At 47.8% G+C, this 23,621-nt stretch overlaps 4 protein-coding genes across 5 annotated transcripts in view; 2 read left to right on the top strand and 2 right to left on the bottom strand.

The window, feature by feature from the left end:
- The window catches only part of AAAS (aladin WD repeat nucleoporin), a 29,846-nt gene extending 18,116 nt beyond the window's left edge, over positions 1-11,730 (bottom strand). The window contains exons 1-8 of the mRNA XM_083599285.1: positions 11,600-11,730; positions 8,852-8,978; positions 7,845-7,972; positions 6,911-7,023; positions 5,108-5,199; positions 4,739-4,785; positions 3,659-3,757; positions 1,840-1,983 (exon numbers count right to left, since the gene is read on the bottom strand). Coding sequence (XP_083455411.1) covers positions 1,840-1,983; positions 3,659-3,757; positions 4,739-4,785; positions 5,108-5,199; positions 6,911-7,023; positions 7,845-7,972; positions 8,852-8,974 — 746 coding nt within the window. The 5' untranslated portion in view covers positions 8,975-8,978; positions 11,600-11,730. The remainder of the gene's footprint in view (positions 1-1,839; positions 1,984-3,658; positions 3,758-4,738; positions 4,786-5,107; positions 5,200-6,910; positions 7,024-7,844; positions 7,973-8,851; positions 8,979-11,599) is intronic.
- The window catches only part of LOC310755954 (leucine-rich repeat-containing protein 3-like), a 220,576-nt gene that overhangs the window by 26,678 nt on the left and 170,277 nt on the right, over positions 1-23,621 (top strand). The gene's annotated exons all lie outside the window — the stretch shown is intronic.
- LOC310755971 (uncharacterized protein) lies at positions 10,736-16,361 on the top strand. Its single transcript, XM_083599540.1, has 3 exons — positions 10,736-11,443; positions 15,706-15,785; positions 15,932-16,361. Exons 1-3 carry the CDS (start codon positions 11,290-11,292, stop codon positions 16,208-16,210), a joined length of 513 nt encoding a protein of 170 aa, XP_083455666.1. The 5' UTR covers positions 10,736-11,289; the 3' UTR covers positions 16,211-16,361.
- On the bottom strand, positions 17,063-22,579 carry LOC310755981 (rho guanine nucleotide exchange factor 11-like). 2 transcript variants are annotated; one of them, XM_083599563.1, is made up of 3 exons: positions 20,801-22,579; positions 20,522-20,647; positions 17,063-17,746 (listed from the first exon to the last, which is right to left on the bottom strand). In XM_083599563.1, the coding sequence occupies exons 1-3, from the start codon at positions 20,861-20,863 to the stop codon at positions 17,681-17,683; spliced, it is 255 nt and encodes an 84-aa protein (XP_083455689.1). In that variant the 5' UTR covers positions 20,864-22,579; the 3' UTR covers positions 17,063-17,680. The 2 variants fall into 2 exon arrangements, 1 of the variants encoding a protein (XP_083455689.1); XR_014544598.1 differs by lacking the exon at positions 17,063-17,746 and adding an exon at positions 19,346-19,487 and having other exon boundaries at positions 20,522-22,579.

Genomic DNA, 23,621 nt, shown 5'->3' with positions numbered 1-23,621 from the left:
TTAAAGTTTCAAAAATTATATAAAAACAAAACAATACAAGAAAAAAAAATACACACAAACAAAAATAAGAACAAGTATACTTTCAATCCCTTGTTTTCTTATAACTTACTTCCCCGACTTCCTCATACCTCCCCTTCCTGTATTCCAATTTCTAATTTATTTGATTCAACAAATCCTTTCCCTTCATTCTCATTCAAATTTTGACCTTTCTTTTTCTTTTACTTATCCATTACAGCTGAAAACCACATAAATTCTAAACCAGCGTCCTTCTAACATTCAATAATTTTACAATATTTCTTAAGATAGTCCTTAAATTTCTTCCAGTCTTCTTCCGCTGTCTCTCTCCCCTGGTCCCGGATTCTGCCAGTCATTTCTGCCAGTCCCATATAGTCTATCACCTTGATCTGCCATTCTTCCAGAGTGGGTAGGTCTTGTGTATTCTTGCTGCTGTTGTAGCGTACATAAAGAAAGTTCTATCCTTCTTTGGCACCAATTGGCCGGACATGCCCAGGAGAAAGGCCTCTGGTTTCTTAGGGAAGGTGTACTTAAGTACCTTTTTCAGTTCATTATAGATCATCTCCCAAAAAGCCTTAATCTTTGGGCACGTCCACCAAAGGTGAAAGAATGTACCTTCATTTTCTTTACATTTCCAACATTTATTATCAGGCAAATGGTAAATTTTTGCAAGCTTGACTGGGGTCATGTACCACCTATAGATCATTTTCATAATATTCTCTCTTAAGGCATTACATGCCGTAAATTTCGGGGTTGGGAAACCTTTCGCACCCTGACGGCCATGGTCTCTTGTGGATAACCTTTCGGGGCCCACATAACAGTGGTGGGTGTAGTCAGAGCAAAAATGCTCCCCATCCTTACCCAGGCAAGCAAGAGATATTATGAGCATTGAGGGGCACATTCCAGCCAGGAAGAGCCACTAGTGGAGGGCACACAGCAGGGTCACTGAGGCCTGGGGCGGGGGTCATAATCTTGAGGGCCAGATAGAGAGGCATGGGGGGCCAAATTCAGGCCACAGACCTGAGGTTCCCCACCCCGATCCAACCTTCAGCAAATCAGATCGGATTGGGGAGGAGGGCTTAAGAGAGGTACAGACAGCTTTCTGGAAAATGTGGAAAAACAGGAGGATAAAGGTTGCGGAAGGAGGAAGATCAGCTACTTGGCATCTTCTGTGGCCCTTCTTTATGTGCCTCCTCCATAAGAGATCCGGAGAGTGGCAACATGAGAACACGCCTTTTCTGCAGTGGGTCTCCATTTGTGGAATGCTCTCCCCAGTGAAGTTCGCCTGGCGCCTTCATTATACACCTTTAGGCACCAGGCAAAAACGTTCCTCTTTAACCAGGCCTTTGGCTGACTGACATCTGATGCCCTTTTAAAATGTGTTTGGGAGGAGGGGAATTATTGGGTTCTTTCTGTTTTTGTTTTTATTATGTATTTTGTGTTTTAATACTGTGATTTTATGCTGTGAACCACCCTGAGACCTGTGGGTATAGGGCGCTATACAAATTAACAACAACAGGATAGCCTTTAAAAACAGAGCCCAGGGTGAGAAAGGAATCCCTGACGATCTCAAGGACCTGAAACCTGCTAAGTCAGGAATGGGGGAAACTGTGAGGGCTCCCCCATTGCTGACTCCCAGCTCCCATCAGCCCCAGCCAGCATTGCTGATGATTAGGGATGTTGAGAGTTGCAGTCAAGCAACATATGAAGGTCTCAGGAGGTTCTCCTACCCCTTTGCTGAGTGTTTCCTTACAGCTCAGGTCATGGAGACAAGCAGCCACTGGGCCAGTCAAACTTCAGACAGACCCTGCAGTAAGTGGTTACCTGGTGGAAAGCGAAGTGGGGTCCAGATGCCAAACCAGCACACAGCTGTGGCATGCCACGGCAAGAATAGATGCGCACAGCGGCTTCCATGCCACTGATGCCACGTTCCTCTGCAAGCGATGCTTCAGGATTGGGATGGTGGCGCTGCAGAAGAGAAGCAGGGAAGAGGGAACCACAGAATTGAACCAGAAACTTTCCAGCTAAGGGGATATATCATGGGCTATATCAGAACAAGAACTGGCAGCTCTGATTGGCCCATGACCACCCTGTGATCCTCATAGCCAAGGATTCTGAAGTCACATTCAAGCCCAAAACTTTTGGCCACAGCGTTCTGCTGGTTCACAGGGTCGACTGGACCTCTGTTCATCCTTTATGCCACTTAGCACAGCCATGACAACTACTTTTAGCCCCTTGTTTACAATGGCCAATGGTGCTATGGTCAATGGTGTTGAGTTCTACAGAGGGCACGGGCAAAAGATGGTGCAGAAGTCCCCTGCGGTCTGTTCCTGGAGGGGGATTTAATTAGCACCTGCAGGTTGCTAGGATCCTAGGAAGAATGCTGGACTAGTTCAATCTGGCTTTGACCCAGTCAGCAAGACACTTCTTATTTTCTAAGGAGTGCACACTCAGGAGCACTTAACATTGGTAAGTTATGCTTAACTGACAGGAGATCTGATGTATGTACTCTTGCATTGTAAAGTTCAGAACGCATCCACGGGCCATGAGGTCACTGGATTAATTAAAAAATACAGTGGTACCTCGGGTTACAGACGCTTCAGGTTACAGACTCTGCTAACCCAGAAATAGTACCTCGGGTTAAGAACTTTGCTTCAGGATGAGAACAGAAATCGTGTGGTGGCGGCGTGGCAGCAGCAGGAGGCCCCATTAGCTAAAGTGGTGCTTCAGGTTAAGAACAGTTTCAGGTTAAGAACGGACCTCCAGAATGAATTAAGTACGTAACCAGAGGTACCACTGTATATATATTGTGCGAGACTGAGGTCAGAGCACCCGTATGGCAGATTACATTCCTCTGGGAATTTTAACTTGTATTTGTCCGCAACACCCTTGGCCAGCTTAGTCCCATGTCAGCACTGAGGTCTGCTAACCTATTATAGGCTGGGAAATAATTACATAATTCAATTCAAACCTGGAAATGGCAGGATAGAGCTGGAGTGTGCTCATGGCTCGCGAGGAGACCCTCCCCGGAGCCAAAGAGGGCATACATGAGGATGAAGGAAGCCCTGAAGAGACCAGAGGTGCAGGGGGTGCTTTGTTTATGCTGCTCAACCTCCGCGCATGACAGCTGATGTGAGAGTTAGCACAGCAGCAGCCGCTTTCCTGTGTGTCCTTCAGCCTTTTGCCGGCCCCTGAGCTTCAACTCTAGTTGTGAATGCAGTATTTTTTGGTATGGATTGAAGAGAGAGCAGCAGAGATGTTGTTTAAAGGGTGCTCCCCACTTATGCGATTTTCACTTATGCATGCAGGGGCCCAGAACATAACCCCCGTGTAAATAAGGGAGGGGCACCTGTATTCTTTTTCGAGGCTCAACTCATTTATTGGTTGTTTATTTTTTTTAAGATTACTCTTATTTGTATTTAACTCAGTTATTCTCCTTGCCCTGAGATGACAAATTTGCAAACCATTATGCTGGGTTGCGCTGCTGCTGCTGCTGCTGCTGCACACTGCTAGAGAGATTCTGGCATGCAAGCTCCATGCTTTGTTCAGAGTTGCCTATGAGCAGATAGATGGGGCCCTGCCAATCCTAACAGAAACTTGGCTGCTCAGGTGCGGAGAGGAAAACCCCAACCCCAACCCTCACCTGCTTGCGTTGTAAACACGGATGGAGTCATCCAGCAGGGCCACAGCAAACTTGCTGGTGTGAGGATGCCAGGCGAAGGCTCGGATTGAGCAGCCTGCCCTGGAGGGTGAAGACAGGAAAGAGTAAGGGAGCATTATGCAAGTTTCAATACACAAAGAGTCGGATGGCAACTAAGGTATTTGGGTGGACGGGACCCAGAGTACACACTCAAGGAAGGCTACATGCAAACTGCTCACCCCTGAGCAGACTATATTCATCTTGTATACATAAGCAGGATGGCTGAGTATTGGTTTAAAGGAGGAGCTCCTCCATCACCAATATTTCATTGCATAACTGCAGGTGAAGTGAGGATCCTTGTTTGTGCTAATAATTATAAATGAAGAACCAATGAGTGGTAGTTATTCCAGGTTCATCAATCTAGTGAATATAAGAGTGGGGAAAAGGCCAATGCATGTTTGCATGGGTGCAGATCATCCCGCAGGGACCGCTTGGGAATAAGCCATTCATACCTATACTGCACAGTTTTAGTGCCTAGATCCAAGGTTCAATCTCACCAAGAGGTACAGGAAGATGTAAACAAATGTGCCACTGCCTCCTTGCTTCAGATTGAAGATGAAGCAGAGCTTTCCTCTACACCCACTGGGTACTTGAAGCTTGGGGGGAAGAGGCAGAGGAAGCTGAGCCATCTCCGGCTCTCCTCTTTAGCTCCAAGCTAGAGAAGGGAGCTTGCCTTTACAGCCGAGGGATGCTCCCAGTGTCCCTTCTGTACAGGGGCAGAGCAAGCCTCTGAGCTGTTGGAGGGGGGCTTGTTTTCTGCACCCCCACAGCTTTAAACTTAGAGCTGAAAGGTGATTTTCCCCTAGAACTGAATTCGAGATATAGCATAAGGTCAGGGGCAATCCTTGCCCTGATGGCAACTGGTTTTTTGGACATTCAAAGCCAGCAAAAAATTGCTGTCCCCTCCCTAGAACCTATGTAGATAGGAAACTGCTCAAAACCGTACATGCATGCCAAGAAGCGTACACATACATGCACACACACACACACACACACACAAACACGGGTAGGGAGATAACTTACCAATCCACAGCCTGGGAGAACTGTGCTATCATGTCTTCACTTTGCAGCTTTGGAGGAAATGATAGACAGAAAAATTTAGTACTTCTAAGAGCAGCCGCTCATGATGTGACCCAGCTTTAAATCTGGATCTGAAGCAAGCTACGTGTTGAACACAGTTTCAAGGGAACTGGTGGGTGGCCAACATGTGAATGGGGTGGGGAATAAGATTCCTTCTAGAAATAAGGGGGAGGGGAAACCATGCAATTAGTGTTCAGTTGCCATGGCTGTCCTCCCTCCCCCTCCCCCCTGCTCCCAGTGTGGACCATTAGATTATCTACCAACTGCCAATGTTCTTCGGTCCTGCTCAGGCCTACTTTGCACAAGCCTCACCGACAAATGGGGAAAGAAGGAGCCATGGAGAGAGGAGACCCAACAGCAGAGTGCTAATGTGTAGCGGGATCCTGCTTTCATCCACCGGAGAGCTGCAAAGGCAAGGAAGGAGATGGTGGAAGAAATCTGAGCCATTTGTCAAAGCAGTGTGGAGCCTCAAGACAGGATTTGGCAAGCAATGGGTCTTGATCCTGTACCCCAGATGGGGTGGGGGGATTAAAAGCAGCCCCAAAGAAAAAGACATTGAAGCATCTTTGCAGTGAGTTTAAATAATAATAATAATAATAATAATAACAATAATAATAATAATAGTAATAGTAATTTATTTGTACCCCGCCCATCTGGCTGGGTTTCCCCAGCCACTCTGGGCAGCTTCCAACAAAGATGAAAAATACACTAAAATGTCACATATTAAAAACTTCCCTGAACAGGGCTGCCTTCAGATGTCTTCTGAATGTCAGGTAGTTGTTTATCGCTTTGACATCTGATGGGAGGGCGTTCCACAGGGCGGGCGCCACTACCGAGAAGGCCCTCTGCCTGGTTCCCTGTAACTTGGCCTCTCGCAGTGAGGGAACTGCCAGAAGGCCCTCGGAGCTGGACCTCAGTGTCCGGGCTGAACGATGGGAGTGGAGACGCTCCTTCAGATATACTGGACCGAGGCCGTTTAGGGCTTTAAAGGTCAGCACCAACACTTTGAATTGTGCTCGGAAACGTACTGGGAGCCAATGTAGGTCTTTCAAGACCGGTGTTATATGGTCTCGGCGGCCGCTCCCAGTCACCAGTCTAGCTGCCGCATTCTGGATTAGTTGTAGTTTCCGGGTCACCTTCAAAGGTAGCCCCACGTAGAGCGCATTGCAGTAATCCAAGCGGGAGATAACCAGAGCATGCACCACTCTGGTGAGACAGTCTGCAGGCAGATAGGGTCTCAGCCTACGTACCAGATGGAGCTGGTAAACAGCTGCCCTGGATACAGATTTGACCTGTGCCTCCATGGACAGCTGTGAGTCCAAAATGACTCCCAGGCTGCGCACCTGGTCCTTCAGGGGCACAGTTACCCCATTCAGGACCAGGGAATCCTCCACACCTGCCCGCCTCCTGTCCCCCAAAAACAGTACTTCTGTCTTGTCAGGATTCAACCTCAATCTGTTAGCCGCCATCCATCCTCCAACAGCCTCCAGACACTCACACAGGACCTTCACCGCCTTCACTGGTTCCGATTTAAAAGAGAGGTAGAGCTGGGTATCATCCGCATACTGATGAACACCCAGACCAAACCTCCTGATGATCTCTCCCAGTGGCTGCATGTAAATGTTGAAAAGCATGGGGGAGAGGACAGAACCCTGAGGCACCCCACAAGTGAGAGCCCAGGGGTCTGAACACTCATCCCCCACACCACTTTCTGAACACGGCCCAGGAGGAAGGAGTGGAACCACTGTATGACAGTGCCCCCAGCTCCCAGCCCCTCAAGACGGTCCAGAAGGATGTTATGGTCGATGGTATCAAACGCCGCTGAGAGATCCAGCAGAACTAGGAAACAGCTCTCACCTTTGTCCCTAGCCCTCCGGAGATCATCAACCAGTGCGACCAAGGCAGTTTCAGTCCCATAATGAGGCCATGATGAGGCAGGGATGGGGAGCCTGCGGCCCTGTTGTTGCATCACAGCATCCATCAGCCCCAGTCAGAATGGCCAAGGTTCGAGGTTGATGGGAGTTGGAGTCGAATAAAATCTGGAGGCCTCAAGTCCCCTGTACCTGGTTTAATGTGGGGAATGGGTCCAATATGTACAACTATATTGAAAGCTACCCAGCTCCTTTGCAGAATCTGTCCAAGGCAGCTCATCCATCTCCTGGTCCAAGTCACCATCCTCCTCTGCATTTGCAAGCTCTTCAAGCACTCCAGCGATTCCAATGTCACGCCTAGGGGCAGAGCATTTTGTGAAATCTCCTGCACATCAACGGGGGGGGGGGGAGGCGGCGCTGTGCAAATGTTATTTTCATTGTGCAAGCTACTAATGGGCAAATATGCTATTTAATAGCAAAAGGGAGGTGCATGTAAGGTGTGCAAAACTTTCCTCCCAGGGACCAGTTATCTGATCCCTATAGTCTGACCTTGCTCTTCAAAGGTGCTTTCTCCTCAGTGGTGCTCTGATAGCAGCATAGGTAAAGGTAAAGAGACCCCTGACCATTAGGTCCAGTCGTGGCCGACTCTGGGGTTGCAGCGCTCATCTCGCTTTATTGGCCAAGGGAGCCGGCGTACAGCTTCCGGGTCATGTGGCCAGCATGACTAAGCTGCTTCCGGTGAACCAGAGCAGCGCACGGAAACGCCGTTTACCTTCCCCGCCGGAGCGGTACCTATTTATCTACTTGCATTTTGACATGCTTTCGAACTGCTAGGTTGGCAGGAGCAGGGACCGAGCAACGGGAGCTCACCCCATCGCGGGGATTCGAACTGCCGACCTTCTGATCAGCAAGTCCTAGGCTCTGTGGTTTAACCCACAGCGCCACGCACGTCGCATAGTACTTGCCTAAGTGAGAAAGCTTTGCATGGTGGGCTGTGGGGAGGCAATCAGTGAGCAGAAGGAAGGAGGAATTTGCATTCTTCCCCTCTGTGCCCCATCTGCTGTTAAGAATGGGTTCTTCCCCCCTCCCCAGCCTTCACCGCTCATCCCTTTTACTATGTGACTGGGGCAGATCTATGTTTTAACAGCCAGTTCAGTTCAAATTTTGCCCATACTCACCAGGCATTGATGCACCTCTTCCATAGTGACTCACGGTGATGGATGAAGGCAGGTTTAGTGCTGTGTTCCTGTCGACTGTGAGCTTTCAGAGTTTCTTTGGGGATGGTCAGGACAGGCAAGTCTTCTAGCTGTACAGCCAAACAAGACAATCAATAGTAAGTGAAAAGGCCTGGCGGGGGGATGCTTGAACAAACAAACAAAACTAGGAAAGAGAATCAACCACAGCAAAAGTTTTGTTTTACACTGCAGTCCACAGATGCAGGAACTGGAATTCATGGGTACAGAATTCAGAATAGGTAAAATCTCGCACTTTGTGGGAGAAGAGGAGCATGTTTCTAGTCCTTCAAGCTGATTGAAGCACTGGAAAATGTGCAGGCAACACATAGTGAAATAAAAATAGCCAGAAACCGGGTCTACGTAGGACTTTTCTTATTAAAGGTGTAAAGCTTCATGCGCTGCATAGAACTTTGCCCTTCTTTATGACTACCAGAAGTAGAATGAATTGTGAAAATAAACGTGTAGAAATCTGCATAAGATATATAGGCCACAGAATTCAGGTGTGGAACATAACTTTTTACTCTAGTACATCAGTGATGTCCAACCAGTCGACCGTGATGATACAGTACATGATACAGGCAACTCCCATCTTATGCATGTTTGATATATGCATAACCACAGATCCACACACCATGTTCAGCACCAGAAGAGGGCGGAAGAGGCTTACATGCACTCCACTGACACATGCCATGACCTGGAACATAACCCCTGCGTAAATAGCGAGTTGCCTATATTTGTTTACTAAATATGCCCACCAGTATTCTTTTCAATAATTTCCTCTGGCTGACTGCTCCTTTTCTGGCTTCACATTTATGTGACAAATAGCATGTTCAATTAGTAGTTATGGAAGCCTTTTGACTGCCAAAATGACTCAAGTACAAGCTAGAACGTCTATTCTCTCATCGCTACCTAACATTAGTTTCTTCCTGTGACTGAAAACTTTTGCTTACCTGTCCTTGGAAAGAAAGTGGAAGCTTCTCAAAGCTGCGGCCAGAAACCAGGGCATTATTAAATTCATAAAGCGTGATGTCTCCCGGAGGCGGAGGGGGTGGGAAGAGCGCTAGGGAACACATCCTCCTGGGAATCCAGACAAAAAGCCACACGTTGCAGTGAGAGAGAAAAGATTTTGCTTGTTCAGTGCCATCAAATATACCATTTTCATATTTTTCTAGTAATCAGTATGATTGGACTATAAGTTTACTGAATTTCCAGGCAGCTTGGAAGAACCACCACTTCAAAAGTACTTCAGGACTTTCATTTTTGAGGGGAAGGGGAGTCGTTTTCAGATTCTTCTAGGAACTGAGATGTCTTAGAAGATATATGTGCTCATTAGGAGGTATCCTAACAAGTCCAACCACCCCAGTCAGATTGTTCTGCATGTCTTTATAGGGAGAACATAAAAACATTGACTAGTGTATACAGTATGTTTAGTGGGAAAGGGCTGAATGAATCCAGACTCCTCCTGCTGAATTGGTGCTATCAACAGTGATCTAGCCAGTGCTACAGCTCCTGGACTGGGCATGTGCAGTATAAGAAAGAAAGAGATAAAATGCTTATTAATATATACAACTGTGAGTCATTTTCCTATATAAAGTGTTACTTACTTCCAACCAAATATGTACAGGATCGGGTTCTAAGTGTTCTCAGGTGGCGTTAAAGATTCAACAAAAACCATTAACGCACTATTGTTTTGTCAAAGACACGTTGCAGAAAAAGTCTGAGGGGCCACCGTCCACTTTTGTTAAGTAAGGGAAATTGTAAATAGCAAGCGTCTGAAATGCAGGGGCAATGTCAACCAGGCGAGTAGCCTCCAGAACATTATGCCATAGGTCTGATTCCGTGTAAATATATTTTGCAATGAAAAGTTCAACCAGAGGATTTTGTCCCTAGTAACATACTAAAAGCTGGGGGAACATGCTTCTAAAACATGCAAAAATGTTCCTCTATAACCAGGACTGTGGCCTTCAACTATCTGTGGCTGTTTAGAAGTGGGTAGCGTGTTTTTACTGCATTTCTTTTTCATTTTGGTTTTAATGTGTCTGCGTGGGGTGGGTTGTTTCCCGCCACCCTTGTTGGTCCATTTCATAAATTATAGAATTGTAGAGTTGGAACGGACCACCTTAAGGCCATCTAGCCCAATCCCTGCAATGCAGGAATCTCAGCAAAAGCATCCATGACAGATGGCCACCCAACTTCTGCTTTGAAACCTCCAAGGAAGGAGAGCCCACCACCTCTTGTGGGAGCTTGTTTCATTGTCAAACAGTTATTGCTGTCAGAAAGCTCTTTCTGATGTCTACAGTAGTTGGAATCTCCATTCCTGTTAACTTGAATCCATTGGTTCTGGTCCTACCCTCTGGGGCAGCAGAAAACAAGCTTTCTCCATCCTCCATGTGGTGGCCTTTTAGATATTTGAAGAAAGCTACCATATGAACACTGGGAGGAGTGTGGGGAGAGAGAAAACGCCATGGTGCACCTGCAACAGTGAAACTGGATACCTCCATCTGCAAAAAAACATGTCTCTCCTGTATCGCTCTCTACAGCAGGCGCTGTGACTCTCCAACAGTTTGACTTTAACCCCCAAAACACACTCCTACACTGTCTCTTCAGACAGATGGATGCCAACAACCACCACATCTCCTCTGAGTCTCTTTTCCACGCTAAACATACCCAGCTCCCTCAACCATTCCTCATATGGCTTGGTTTCCAGACCCTTGATCATCTCAGTCGCCCTTGTTTGGTTGTTAAGTCACTTTGGGTCGCCCAAGTAACTAACAAATTCAACAAATGACGACGACATACTTATTCCAGAGCTTCTTTAATTTTTTTACACTACCCAAAGATACAGCTTCCTATTTTTGTCGATGTAAATCAAGAGCAAGTTAAAACTTAACTTTCGGGGTTCAGTTCGCTTGTTGTGGTGATACTGCGAATACCCTTAACGGCGGCACAGAAAACTGTCAACTTTAATGCAGGATTTACTCCAGGATTTTAAAAATGCTGCTTGGCATCCAGGGGAGCATTATTATTTACAGTGGTATCTCGGGTTAAGAACTTAATCCGTTCCGGAGGTCTGTTCTTAACCTGAAACTGTTCTTAACCTGAAGCACCACTTTAGCTAATGGGGCCTCCCGCTGCTGCCGCGCCGCCACCACACGATTTCTGTTATCATCCTGAAGCAAAGCTCTTAACCCGAGGTACTATTTCTGGCTTAGCGGAGTCTGTAACCCGAAGTGTCTGTGACCCGAGGTACCACTGTATTGGCTGCCTCCCATGCACGTCACAATGCCATGTACCAAGTGCAATAAAAGCAGCGGGAAGAAATAGCAGGCTGCTCCTGTTGGCCAGAGCGTGGTGCTGATAACGCCAAGGGGGCAGGTGCCACCCCTATATGGGGCAGCTATATATTCCTGGGAGGGGGGCTGGACTAGATGACCCTCAGGGTCCCTTCCGACTCTACGACCCTGAGATGCCGAGGCCTTGCGCTGCGGAGGCAGGGCGGGCTGGTGAAGCAGCGGGCAGCGGCGACGCCTGCACTTCCACAGGTGAGGAGGGGGAAATTCAACAGGTGCGGGTTTACCTGACAAGCTGCCCCGACAACGGGGCTGGCAACTAATCGCTTAAAAGCCCCATTCCTCGATTAATAGGGGTTTAATAGGCCTGCCCACCCACCACCCGCCTCGGAAGCGGCCCTCACTCACCCTCAGGCCCGCCGCCTTCGACGCAAACGCCTCACAGCCGGCTTTGGCTTTTCCCGGGCGCCGTTCGGGCAGCGGCGACGGGAGCCGCGAGGCGCCACAAGAGCCCGGCAAGCGAACGCCTCGCGCAGGCGCAGTCGAGGAGGGGAGAGCGTTGGGTTCCATATGGCTGAGCTCGCCGCCTACTGGCTCCGGCGGGTAGCGCAGCACGCTTCTCCCCCACAGTCCGGCACGCGGTGCTTTCTTAAAGGGGCCGACGCCCGGTTGCAACACACAGCAAGAGGCAGGCGGGTTGCAGGCTGATACTATTGAATTCTCTCAAACCAAGGCGATGTGGTGCTGTGCGCTGCAACATACTTCCTTTTGCAGTAAGACTTGCATGCAAGGACATAGCCAGGATTCCTCCCCCCCCCCGCTGTTTTTATGTTTTCTTTTTCATGTATTTTTATTTTGTACTTTTCAGGTTTATACATTTCACTAATTTTATGCATTTCTCTAATTTTGCAATCATTTTGACATTTCAAAACTTGACTTCCTTCCCCCTCCTTCTACAGTTCCTTAAATTTATTTTTAATATCTTCTGCGTATTCAAATTCTTAATTTGCTCATTTATTCATCTTTAAATATACACTTTTAAAACTGCAGGTTATTACAATAATCCTGCCAATGTTTTTATCTGTTTATAATTTATCTGTAAAAATTCAATAAACCATTTCCATTCTTTTATTTAAAAATTGTTATCTTGATTTCTTATTCTTCTGGTAAGTTTTGCCATTTCTGCATACTCCGTAAGTTTTTGTATCCATTCTTCCTTTGCTGGGACTTCTGCTTCTTTCCATTTTGGGGCAAGTAACATTCTTGCTGTGGTAGTAGCATACATGAATAAGTTTCTTTATGTTTTAGGTAGTTCTGTCCCTATAATTCCCCAAAGAAAAGGTTATTTTAAACATCCTTTTCATTTCATTCTATATCATTTTCTTTTCTGTTTTCTTTTCTCAGTCACTTCTGTTTTCTTCACTTCTCACTTCCCTCTGTGATCCCATAGTCTCATGCCGTGGGTCTCCATTTATGTGATTTTCACCTGTGGCCCCCTTGGAATATCTTGGGGGTGGCCAGGGGCCCATATGCTTGGGAAACACTGTTGTGAAGCCACCCATAAAATGGGATAAATGTCCCAGAGAGGTTGCAGTTCTTTTGTGGCAACGAGATAATCTTTTCTAGAGGCCCTGCTCTTGGAGTATGGAAATTTAGAAGTGATGAAGCTTTTCCCGCAAGGGATATAAATGGTGGGGAAAGCTTCACCTGTCTGAAGTTAATGTGAAGGAATGCTCCTCAATACTCAAGGCCCTGCCAGGGAGGAACTAAGAAAGAATGAAATCAAGATACACTATGCCCACAGCATTCCCCTGATCCACCAAGCTTGTAACTCCATCAGGAAAAGAAATGAGATTTGTCTGGCATGACTTGCCTTTGAGAAACCCATGCTGCGTCTTAGGAATTGCAGCATCCTGTTTGTTATGTACTGAGTTGAATAGGATCCAAAATGCAGCAGTCTGATTGGTCCTAGAACAATAGGATCCAAAATGCAGCAGTCTGATTGGTCCTAGAACAATAGGATCCAAAATGCAGCAGTCTGATTGGTCCTAGAACAATAGGATTCAGAATGCAGCAGTCTGACTGGTCCTAGAACAATGCAGCAGTATGATTGGTCTGCAGGAGCCACCCAATCCAGCTCCAGATGGAAGTGAATCCACAACCTGATTGGCTTACAGTAGAATTCCGGAATTAGCCAATCATGTGCAGCCCATTGTGTAAATAATGTATATAAAGCAGATACTTTGAGGGGACATTCATTCATTCCTCCTCACCACTATGAGCTGAATAAAGAGGGTTTGGGTCTGCCCTTTCTATTGGGATGACATGAGGACCGCTCCTTCTCTTGGTGGGGTGTTCCTGGTAGAAGCTGCCCCCTTCTCACCTGGGGGGGGGGCTGTGGTGTTAACTGCCCCCTTCCCTCGTGGGGGGACCTGGGAAGGGGAGGGAGTTAGGAGGAGCTACATGCCCTCAGGGTCTTCCTGGCAGCCTCTGGGCTGAAATGGAAAGAAAAAGAGAGTGACACTTCATTCATTCATAAAATTATTTCTATACTGCTTTGTCTCATACACACACACACACATTCATGGAAGCTGTTCACAGCAATCCAAGCCATAGAATAAGTAAAGACAGGCATGCATTAACCCTTTCTGGAGGGCTGTGTCATCCTTTGGTCATGAGTATAATGCATGTGGCTAAGTGCATGCCTACAAGTATACAGAAGCACGAATACAGTCCCATACCCCAAAAGAAAGCGCTGCGGAAAAATGCGAGTTGCCCTTTAAATTTTAAATCCCCTTAGGAATCCTCTCTAGGAAAAACAGTGCAAGTAGCAGGCTAGGCTCTGCAAAACCTTTGCAGAATAGCTTGTCAGCACCTCATCCATCAAACAGCAGGGGGCAAAGCAGAGACACCACCTTGTGGAAGTTATTATCATTAACTGTATTTATTAAAAGTGTACATTGCCCTTAATCCACAGAACTCAGGGTGCTGACAACATAAAAATGCAATATAAAAGCACTAAATACATGACAACGTGAACAAAAAATAAACAAACAACCCATCCCCCACCCACCCAATAATAACATTATTAATTAAGGCCTATAAACTCACTTTTATGAATGAAAAACTCTGTAAACATTAAAATAAAATGTTCCATTTCTTTAATCTTCAATCCAAATTTTAAGATTAAAATTTTCAATCTATTTGCCAATCTATATGTCAATTCCTGCTCACGAGAGTCATCTGTTGGGGCCGGCCGCAGCCATGGACGGCTTTTATTTACAATATTTTGTTCAGGTTGGTGCCCATAGGTGCTAAGTCCAGGGGGGCCTGGGCACACATATTTTTTTTCATGGACCATTTATTGATGTTCCAGTGCATATACATAATATTTACATAGAATTTCATATTTCCTATACAGTGGTACCTAGGGATGCGAACGGGATCCGTTTCGGAGCCCCGTTTGCATCCCAAAACGAACGTAATCCGTGTCCGGGCATCTGTGCGTGTTGCGTTTCGGTGCTTCTGCGCATGAACGCGATGTCATTTTGACAGTCTGCACATGCTCGTGTTTCAAAACCCAGAAGTAACGCGCTTAAGAAAATGCTTATCCTGAAGCATATTCATCCCGAGGTATGACTGTAGAATGGTACCTCAGGTTAAGTACTTAATTCATTCCAGAGGTCTGTTCTTAACCTGAAACTGTTCTTAACCTGAAGCACCACTTTAGCTAATGGGGCTTCCTGCTGCTGCTGCTGCGCCGCCGGAGCACAATTTCTGTTCTCATCCTGAAGCAAAGTTCTTAACCCGAGGTACTATTTCTGGGTTAGTGGAGTCTGTAACCTGAAGCGTATGTAACCTGAAGCGTATGTAACCCGAGGTACCACTGTGGTCATTATCATTATGGAATGGGACATCCCTATTTCTATCAGAGAAATGTTGGAGGGTATGTCTTTGGGCATTTGTGGAAATCTCTGCCAAGAGGACTATGTCACTGCAGGTCTTTTGAAAAGGTCCTGAAGGCTTGCTTATTTTCTATTGCATTCTCTTGGATTTTTTTAATACAGTGGTACCTCAGGTTACATACGCTTCAGGTTACAGACTCCACTAACCCAGAAATAGTGCTTCAGGTTAAGAACTTTGCTTCAGGATGAGAACAGAAATCGTGTTCTGGCAGAGTGGTGGCAGCGGGAGGCCCCATTAGCTAAAGTGGTGCTTCAGTTTAGAACAGTTTCAGGTTAAGAAAGGACCTCCAGAACAAATTAAGTACTTAACCTGTGGTACCACTGTACTGTATTTATACATTCACATTTTGTATTACATTGTAGATCCAAATTTAGTTTTTACTTAGTTATGTCACACATGAGACATATTCTCTCTCCACCACTGACAAAGTGACACTAAAAACAACAGGATGATCTCCGTCCCCCTCCTCTCCCTGCAGGGGTTATTCTTTATTCCCCCACTCCCAGTTGCCTTGCTTAACCTCCCCTCCCATGTCTCTTCCCTCCCAGGTTCTCTGTCGGGGAAAATGAAGGATCTCCAGGAGAAAGGGCCCCTCATTGAGGAGATCTGGGACCTCCTGCTTTCCCAGGTAAGGATCCCAGAGCAGGGCGGAGAGGCTGGCTGCAACTGGGAGGGGGCTGCCTGTGGGTCTTCAGTAGCCTTTGGCTACTTCCTGATGCTCCACAGGCATGTTTCCTCTCCCCTGCCCCTTCCTTCCTTCCCCCCCCCCCCCAGTTTGGTGTGGCTGCGAGTGAGAAGCTCCAGCAGGCCATTACCAAATGCAGCTTGCAGCAGGCCGGGGCCCTAGAGTTCCTTCAAACGAAGCAGCAGAGGGTGTGTCATCCAGGTAAGCTGTGTGAGAAGAGGAAGCTGAGCTTGGGGAAGGGGCCTTCTCAGCTGCTGGCTTGGCACTGTCCCTTTTTTCCCATTCTGGGGGGGGGGGCAGGGAGTCTGTCCTCTTCTCCCTGCTGCTCACTCCCTGGGCAAATGCCAGAGTGCAGGAAAACCAGCTAGGTGGTGTAGTTTTGGTGACATACTCTAGTTGCACGGCACCCAAATCTCCAGGTGGTGTGAGATTCCAGGGGGTCCGGGGGCTTTCTCTAGGTTTGTTTCCTTGGAATAAGGGGCAGCCTCCTGTTCTGACAGCAGCCGCCCAGCTGCCCCGAAGCAGGCAGGAGCTGAGCAGCAAGGCTCACCCCACTTGCTTTGCTGCTTGTGATCCTGGAGGTGGCTGACTCTTTGCTGTCCAGAAACATGTTGTCTGTCTGCTTCCTTCTCTGCCTCTCCCCGGACATCGAGAGCAGCCCTGAATGCCACCACCGCCAGCTGACCGATTTCCTGGATTGTGAGCTGCGGTGCCTGGCCAGTTACCCTATGCTGCTGAATAATGCAATGAGTGCAAGGAGATCCTTGAGGGCGACCAGGTGGAGCTGAGGCAGGCAGAGAACCACCAACGGCTGCAAGCCTACCAACAGTGCCTGGATGCCCAATCTCTACGCAAGAGCAGCCGCCCACTGGCCAGGCACTTCCTGGTAGGGCCTCCTCTTCACCCTCCCCTCCAGTCCCTGGCCTTCTCCTGCTTTTCCCCTCCGTGAAATGCTGCCTTTTTCTGCCCCTGCTGTGCAGAACCTTGACCTCACGGAGCACCACATAATCCAGGAGGGGCCTCTGCAGCTGCACATCAGCAAGAAGACTGTGGGTATGTGGAAGAAATGACATCTCATGCCAAAACACACACACGGTAGAGGCACAGGCCCAGTCACCGGAGTGGGCGGCAGGGGGCAAATTTTGATGGTGCCTGGGCCCCCAGGACCCCCTGGACCTATGGGTGCCAGCTTGAACAAAATATTGTAAATAAAAGCAAAGACAAGGATCCGCACAGCAGTCCTGAGCAGCGGTGCCGGGAGGTCAGGGGCCCAGCTTAGACAAGGAGACCTGAATGGAACTTCTGCCTGACCGTATGAGCAGGAATTGATAAACCAACAGCTGTTGGGTAAGGAATTGAAGATGAGGAATAAATTGTCAGAGATAAATACATAACATCAACTGCAACAGGGGGAAACAGGGATGCATCAAGGAACTAGAGCCGGAAGTTAACTTTTTTGTCTTAAATTTGATGGTAATTTGGCACTGATTTGTTAAAAATTTGGGGGGGAGGACCCCAATAAATATTGGCACCAAAAAAGGAACTTCTGCCGGACAAATTGAGTCATCTTCAAGGAGAAGATCAACCACTGAATAACACAATATCTTCAGAACACTTTCTTTCCCTTCTGAACTTGTGTTTAGCAAAATAGTTGCTTTCCTCGCTTAAACAGGCCTCTGGGGCTAGCCTCAGGGGGATCCAAACTCCCTTCTGCAACATAGAGTTTTGAGGAGGAAAATAGGCACTTGCCATCTGAGGCTATCGGAACAGGGTGTTGGGTTTTTTGGTGCTCATATGAGAAGATGCTGTAGAAGGGATTTCAACCCAGCTGGTTTTTGCTAGATGTTCCTCTTTTGCAGCAATTCACAGGCTGTGTAACGCTCCCACTGCTTCTCCTCCATCTCCTGCAAAAGGGGGAGTCCAGTGGGGAGGGGTTAGGTACCTCTGAGAAGGTGGGCAGCCGCCACTTGCCCCCATGGGAAACCTCCTGGAGACGTCTTGCTGACAGTGGGAGGGGCCAAGGCCCAAAGATTAGGCAGTGATGGATGTGGCTCCCACTTCTGCCCTGTTGGCTACAGTCCAGCCAGGCCAAAAGTCACCCACCCCACCTCCTCTCCCCACGTGGCCTCTTATCCCAGCTCAGGAAAGTGGTCCAGCCGGGCAAAGACCCTTAAGTGGAGTGTGGCGTCAATACGGGGGCTTTGAGAGGTCTCTCAAAGACCCCTCCTCTGGCTCCCTCCTCCAGCTGCTTCTTGCTCCAGGGGCAGACATGGCCCTCTGAGGCTTGGACCAGCTCCTTCGCCCTTGCCTGCAACTCCAGGTGGGCACAGGGGGTGGTCGAGAACTGAGAAATAGTGGGGTGCATGGCAAGGGCAGTTGAGGGGTATGGCAATGGAGCTCAAAGTGGAAACCTATTTTGTTTTCTTGGCCTGCGTAGACAAAGAAGGGCTGGCAAGGCTGGAGACCCTGCCCTTACATGCCCACTGTCTCTCATCCTTTTGACTTTGGTCCTCCCCCTCCAACTCACACAAACACACAAAGCTTCCACTACTGCATCTTCTCAGGCTCTGGGTTTGGACACAAGATTCAACTCATTGCCCTGCCTCCCACAGCAGAGGCCATGTGCAGATGTTGGAAAGCGTTCAGAGGAGGAAATAGGACTGGAATAGCAAGGGTCTGCCCCTACCTTCGTTTCTTTGGCCTGCTAGGACACCCTCTCACCCAACTCCTCACCTCCAGCCTCTTGAGCTTCCTTGGGATCTTCCTTGGGGTTCTCTGGGTCTTTATTCTTAGCCGCTCCACCTCTGCTGAGAGACAAGGAACCCTCAGTACAAAGAATGTCAGCCTTTGAGATGCTTCCAGGCTCTTTGCAAACAGGGAGCCTGCTACCCAGGAAGTTACCTACTCTTGCCTCCTACGGGGCCCAGGAGTTCCCTGGGTGGCCAAGCAATCCCAATGAGCGAGGAACTGATGCCCACCACCCAGCCCTGTTCTCCATGCCCAAATGCCCATTGCACACCTGCTTAAATTCTACCCCAGGCCAGGAAACCTCAGGGAGATGGCACCTGGTGGGGCTGCCTGCAGGGCAGAATGATGGTTTGCCTGCTGGTTTTGGCACCCTCTCCAGATGGTGCAGCCACCTGCCAGGAAAAGAAGGAGGAGGGGAGACAGAGAGATTCTCTTAAAGCCCCAAAGAGAACAGAGGAGGGGCTTCGATTTGCCAGTTGGAAAGGCAGGCAACCAAAGTGTGACCCCACATTTATTTCAGCAGCGTCTTTCTCTAGGGAGTTCTAACGCTATTCTAATCTATCTATCTATCTATAAGACACACATACCTCTACCCTGCTTTTTGACACTTAAGGTATGTCCCTCCCAAAATACATCTCATTTCTGTGTTTATAGCTTGTTTTAAACTGCTTGAATGGTTGTAATTCACCCTGGGAGAAGGGGAGGGGGGAGAATAAGAGGCAAACATCTTATGTTTATATGATCCTTTTGTTAGGGCTGGACATCAGCATCAGAGAGACCATCAGTGTGCTGGATGGTGTTATTCAGCAGCAGAGAGTAGCTGGTCAGGTGCTTCATCTCAGACTCAAGGAAATCCTTTAGTTGGCAGTGGTGGCATTCAGGGCAGCTCTCAATTTTCTGGGAGAGGCAGAGAAGGAAGCAGACAGACAACATGTTTCTGGACAGCAGAGAGTCGGCCACCTCCAGGATCACAAGCAGCAAAGCAAGTGGGGTGAGTCTTGCTGCTCAGCTCCTGCTTGCTATGGGGCTTCTCCTTTGGGGCAGCTGGACGGCTGCTGTCAGAACAGGAGGCTGCCCCTCATTCCAAGGATACCAAATCTAGGGAAAGCCCCCGGATCCCTTTGGAATGTTGCACCACCACCTGGAGATTGAGGTGGCATGCAACTAGAGTTTAGCACCAAAGAGCCACAGAAAAGGGTCACCAACCATTCAAAGTGAATTTGAGTCATTTTGTACTTTGGTAGGTTCAACAAGCCATAGTACGCAAACCACAACTAACACATGTATCATACTTTTTTGTAGAATGGGCAAACCATGAACTGGTTATATTTTAAAAATAAGAAGGGTGTATTTGTGGTTATAAAATATTTAAAATAAGCTTTATTAATTATTTAATAATATACGTCTCAAACCCCTTTTCTGTGGCACTTAATACCATTTTTAATGCCTTATTTTGAAAGAGACCAAAATTAGCTTTATTTTGATACCAAAATAAGCCCAGTTGATTGAAAAATAAGTGAAACAGGAGGTTTTTTTCTAAACTGACACAGAAATTGCATTAGTCTAAATCATGTGAAAATAGAATTTAAAAAATATTGCTCCTGCACCCAATTTTGGACCAAAAAAAATCTTTAAAAAATTAATTTAAGGCTATCTCATAGGCATCTATACACAATTTTTTTTTTAAGTAAATCTGAGTCGTGAGAGCACGATCGAGTATTAAAATCAGGTGATCTGGCATGGAATGACCCAACTGACATCATCTGGCTGGTTCTCCTGCACTCTGGCATTTTCCCAAGGAGTGAACAGCAGGGAGAAGAGGACAGGCCTCCTGCCTCCCCATGGGAAAAGAGCCCCCCAGGGAGAGTACCAAGCCAGCAGCTGAGAAGGCCCCTTCCGTGAGCTCAAACTCCTCTTCTCACGCAGCTTACCTGGATGAAGTGTTGCAAGTGAGCATCCTTCCGCTGATTGGTCCGCAGGAACTGCAGGGCCCTGGCCTGCTGCAAGCTGAATTTGATGACGGACTGCTGGAGCTCTTTGCTTGCACCCACGTCAAACTGGGGGTTAGGAAGGAAAGAAAGAAGGGGGCAGGGGAGAGGAAACATGCCTGGTGAGCATCAGGAAATCAAGGCGCCCAACTCAACTGGAGACCCACAGGCAGCCCCCTCCCAGTTGCCACCAGCCTCTCCGCCCTGCTCTGGGATCCTTACCTGGGAAAGCAGGAGGTCCCAGATCTCCTCAATGAGGGGCTCTTTCTCCTGGAGATCCTTCATTTTCCCCAACAGAGAGCCTGGGAGGGGAGGGAAGATACATGGGAGGGGAGGTTGAGCAAGGCAGGGACAGAAGGGGGACAGAAATGGCCTGCTCTGTTTTGAGTGCCAATTGAGTGCTCAGTGGTGGAGAGACAATGTGTCTCATTTATTTATGTCATTTACATCCCGCTTAATGCTCTGGGATCATTACCTGGGAAAGCAGCTTAGGCATTGGTTCAAATTGAAGCTGACCCAGAAACTCCAGCGGGTGCAGAATGCTGCAGCGAGGCTCCTCACGGGGTCTCTGCCATGGCAGCATATTCACCCAGTGCTTTTCAAGCTGCGCTGGCTCCCGGTGGAGTACAGGGTCAGATTTAAGGTGCTGCTTTTGACCTTTAAAGCCCTTCACGGCCTAGGACCCTCGTACCTACGGGACCGCCTCTCCCGGTATGCCCCACGGACAGCCTCAAGGTCCATAAATAGCAACACCCTAGTGGTCCCAGGCCCTAAGGAAGTTAGATTGGCTTCAGCCAGAGCCAGGGCCTTTTCAGCACTGGCCCCGGCCTGGTGGAACGCTCTGCCTCATGAGACCAGGGCCCTGCAGGATCTGCTGATAATATCCTGCTCATTGACATTTTAATAAGTACACCTGAAATAGGAAAATATTGATAATCAAAATGTTTTTCCCCAACCCACAATAAAACACAATAGAATGACAATGACTCAAATTCCACAGTATTGAGTTAGCAAAACGAGCATATAAACACTACCTTGCACAGAATCAGACCAATAGTCCACCAATCTAATATAATCTACCTTGTTCCACAGTGGCGGCTTTCCAGGGGTGTTAGTCTGTTGGTTGTTTCAAGATTCATAGGCAGAAGCCCTGGCCACCTGACACCCATTTGGCATCTTTGATATGTGAGCAGAGAGAATACAGGGGATGGAAAAAGAGAAAATATTGAACACAATCCTATGCACTTCAACAGAAACAAAGCGCTGAATTACACTGATACTGAGAGCCAAGTCCCACAGTTCAAAGAGTCCCAACAGAGCATAGACTGGCAGAGTGAATGCTATGTCATACATTGATTAGAAGTGGGCTTGGACAATTTGCACAGACCCCCATCACATTTTATGAGCCACAAATGGATACATAAAACTGCAGGAATGGGGAACCTGTGGCCTTCCAGGTGCTGTCAGATTCCCAACTCCTATCAGACCCAGTTAGCATGGCTAATGTCAAGAGAGGGGATGGGGATGGTGTGAGTTAGAGTCCACAGCATCTGGAGAGGCATAAGATCCCCATCCCTGATGCAGAGAAAGGACAGTGACCCAGGAATACATTAAACTCTCCCGGTATGCCCCACGGAGGACCTTAAGGTCCATAAACAGCAACACCTTAGAGGTCCCAGGCCCTAAGGAAGTTAGATTGGCTTCAACCAGAGCCAGGGCCTTTTCAACTCTGGCTCCGTCCTGGTGGAACGCTCTGCCTCATGAGACCAGGGCCCTGCAGGATCTGATTTCTTTCCGCAGGGCCTGTAAGACAGAGTTGTTCCGCCTGGCCTTTGGCTTGGAGCCAATTTGATTCCCTCCCTCTCTTTCTTTTTTCCTTTCCTTCTCCTCCTGCGATGAGGCTACATTTTAATATTTTAATGTTCCATTATTTTAATGTATTTTATTTTTGTTTTTAAGTTGTAATCATTCATCTTGTTTTTATTATTGCTTGTAAGCCGCTCTGAGCCCGGCCTTGGCTGGGGTATAAATAAAAATTATTACTATTATTATTATTATTATTATTATTATTATTATTATTAAATTGGTTGGTGGAGGGGTAAGTGCCTACCCCTCCAAGGGAATTCCGTTAAAGGAATCCAGGGGCTTGCCGTTCTTTTCGTCCTTGTCCCTGGCATCGGACTTGGGCCGTGCAAGCCACCAGGAGCATGAGGGTGAGAAGTGAGGGACTGAGGCCCGGCTTCATTTTCTCCCCAAAATTGTTTCCCTCACTGGCTTCCGCTGGAATCTGGAAGTCAGTTCTGTCCCTGGGCAAGGACAGATAGTCGGAACCAATGCCTAAGCAACCACTCACATGTGTGTATTTAAATAAAGTTGTGGCCAAATTCATGCCAAAAACCTTAAACAAAAATTGATGTGTGAAGTGTGAGTTATTTGGGGTGGCCTGGGGGACCTCGACACGCAAAGCAGCTTGGGTGGGAACGCATTTCCCCTGTGTTGTTCACACAGTAAAATATTTCTGAGACCTGAGGTAAGAGCCACAGAAAGACACCCCCCAGTCACCACCAGCCTCTCCGCCCTGCTCTGTGCCTCCTCCTTCTCCATCCTCCTTGCAGATTACCATATTTTTCACTCTATAAGACACTTTTCCCCTCCTAAAAAGTAAGGGGAAATGTGTGTGTGCATTATGGAGCGAATGCAAGCTGCGCAGCTTTTGCTGAAGCCAGGTCCCTCTTGCTGTTCTGACTTTGCTTCGCTGGAGAGGCGCTGCGCAGCTTTCCCTCTCTGCGCAGCACCTCTTCAGTGCTTAAGAGGCGCTGCTCGGAGAGGGAAAGCTGCGCAGCACCCCTTCAGCAAAGCGGGAGGAAAAACGGAGCCCCTTCCATTTCTCATCCCGCTTTGCTGGAGAGGCGCTGCGCAGAGAGGGAGAGAATGTTTTTTTTCTTGTTCTCCTCCAAAACTAGGTGCATCTTATGGCCGTCTTATAGAGCGAAAAGTACGGTAAGTGCCTGTCAGCCACACATTTTGAGGGCATTTTGCCTCT

This window comes from Podarcis filfolensis, assembly GCF_964270895.1.
Source record: "Podarcis filfolensis genome assembly, chromosome: 2".
NCBI lineage: Eukaryota > Metazoa > Chordata > Lepidosauria > Squamata > Lacertidae > Podarcis > Podarcis filfolensis.
This window is presented reverse-complemented; position numbering and strand designations above follow the sequence as displayed.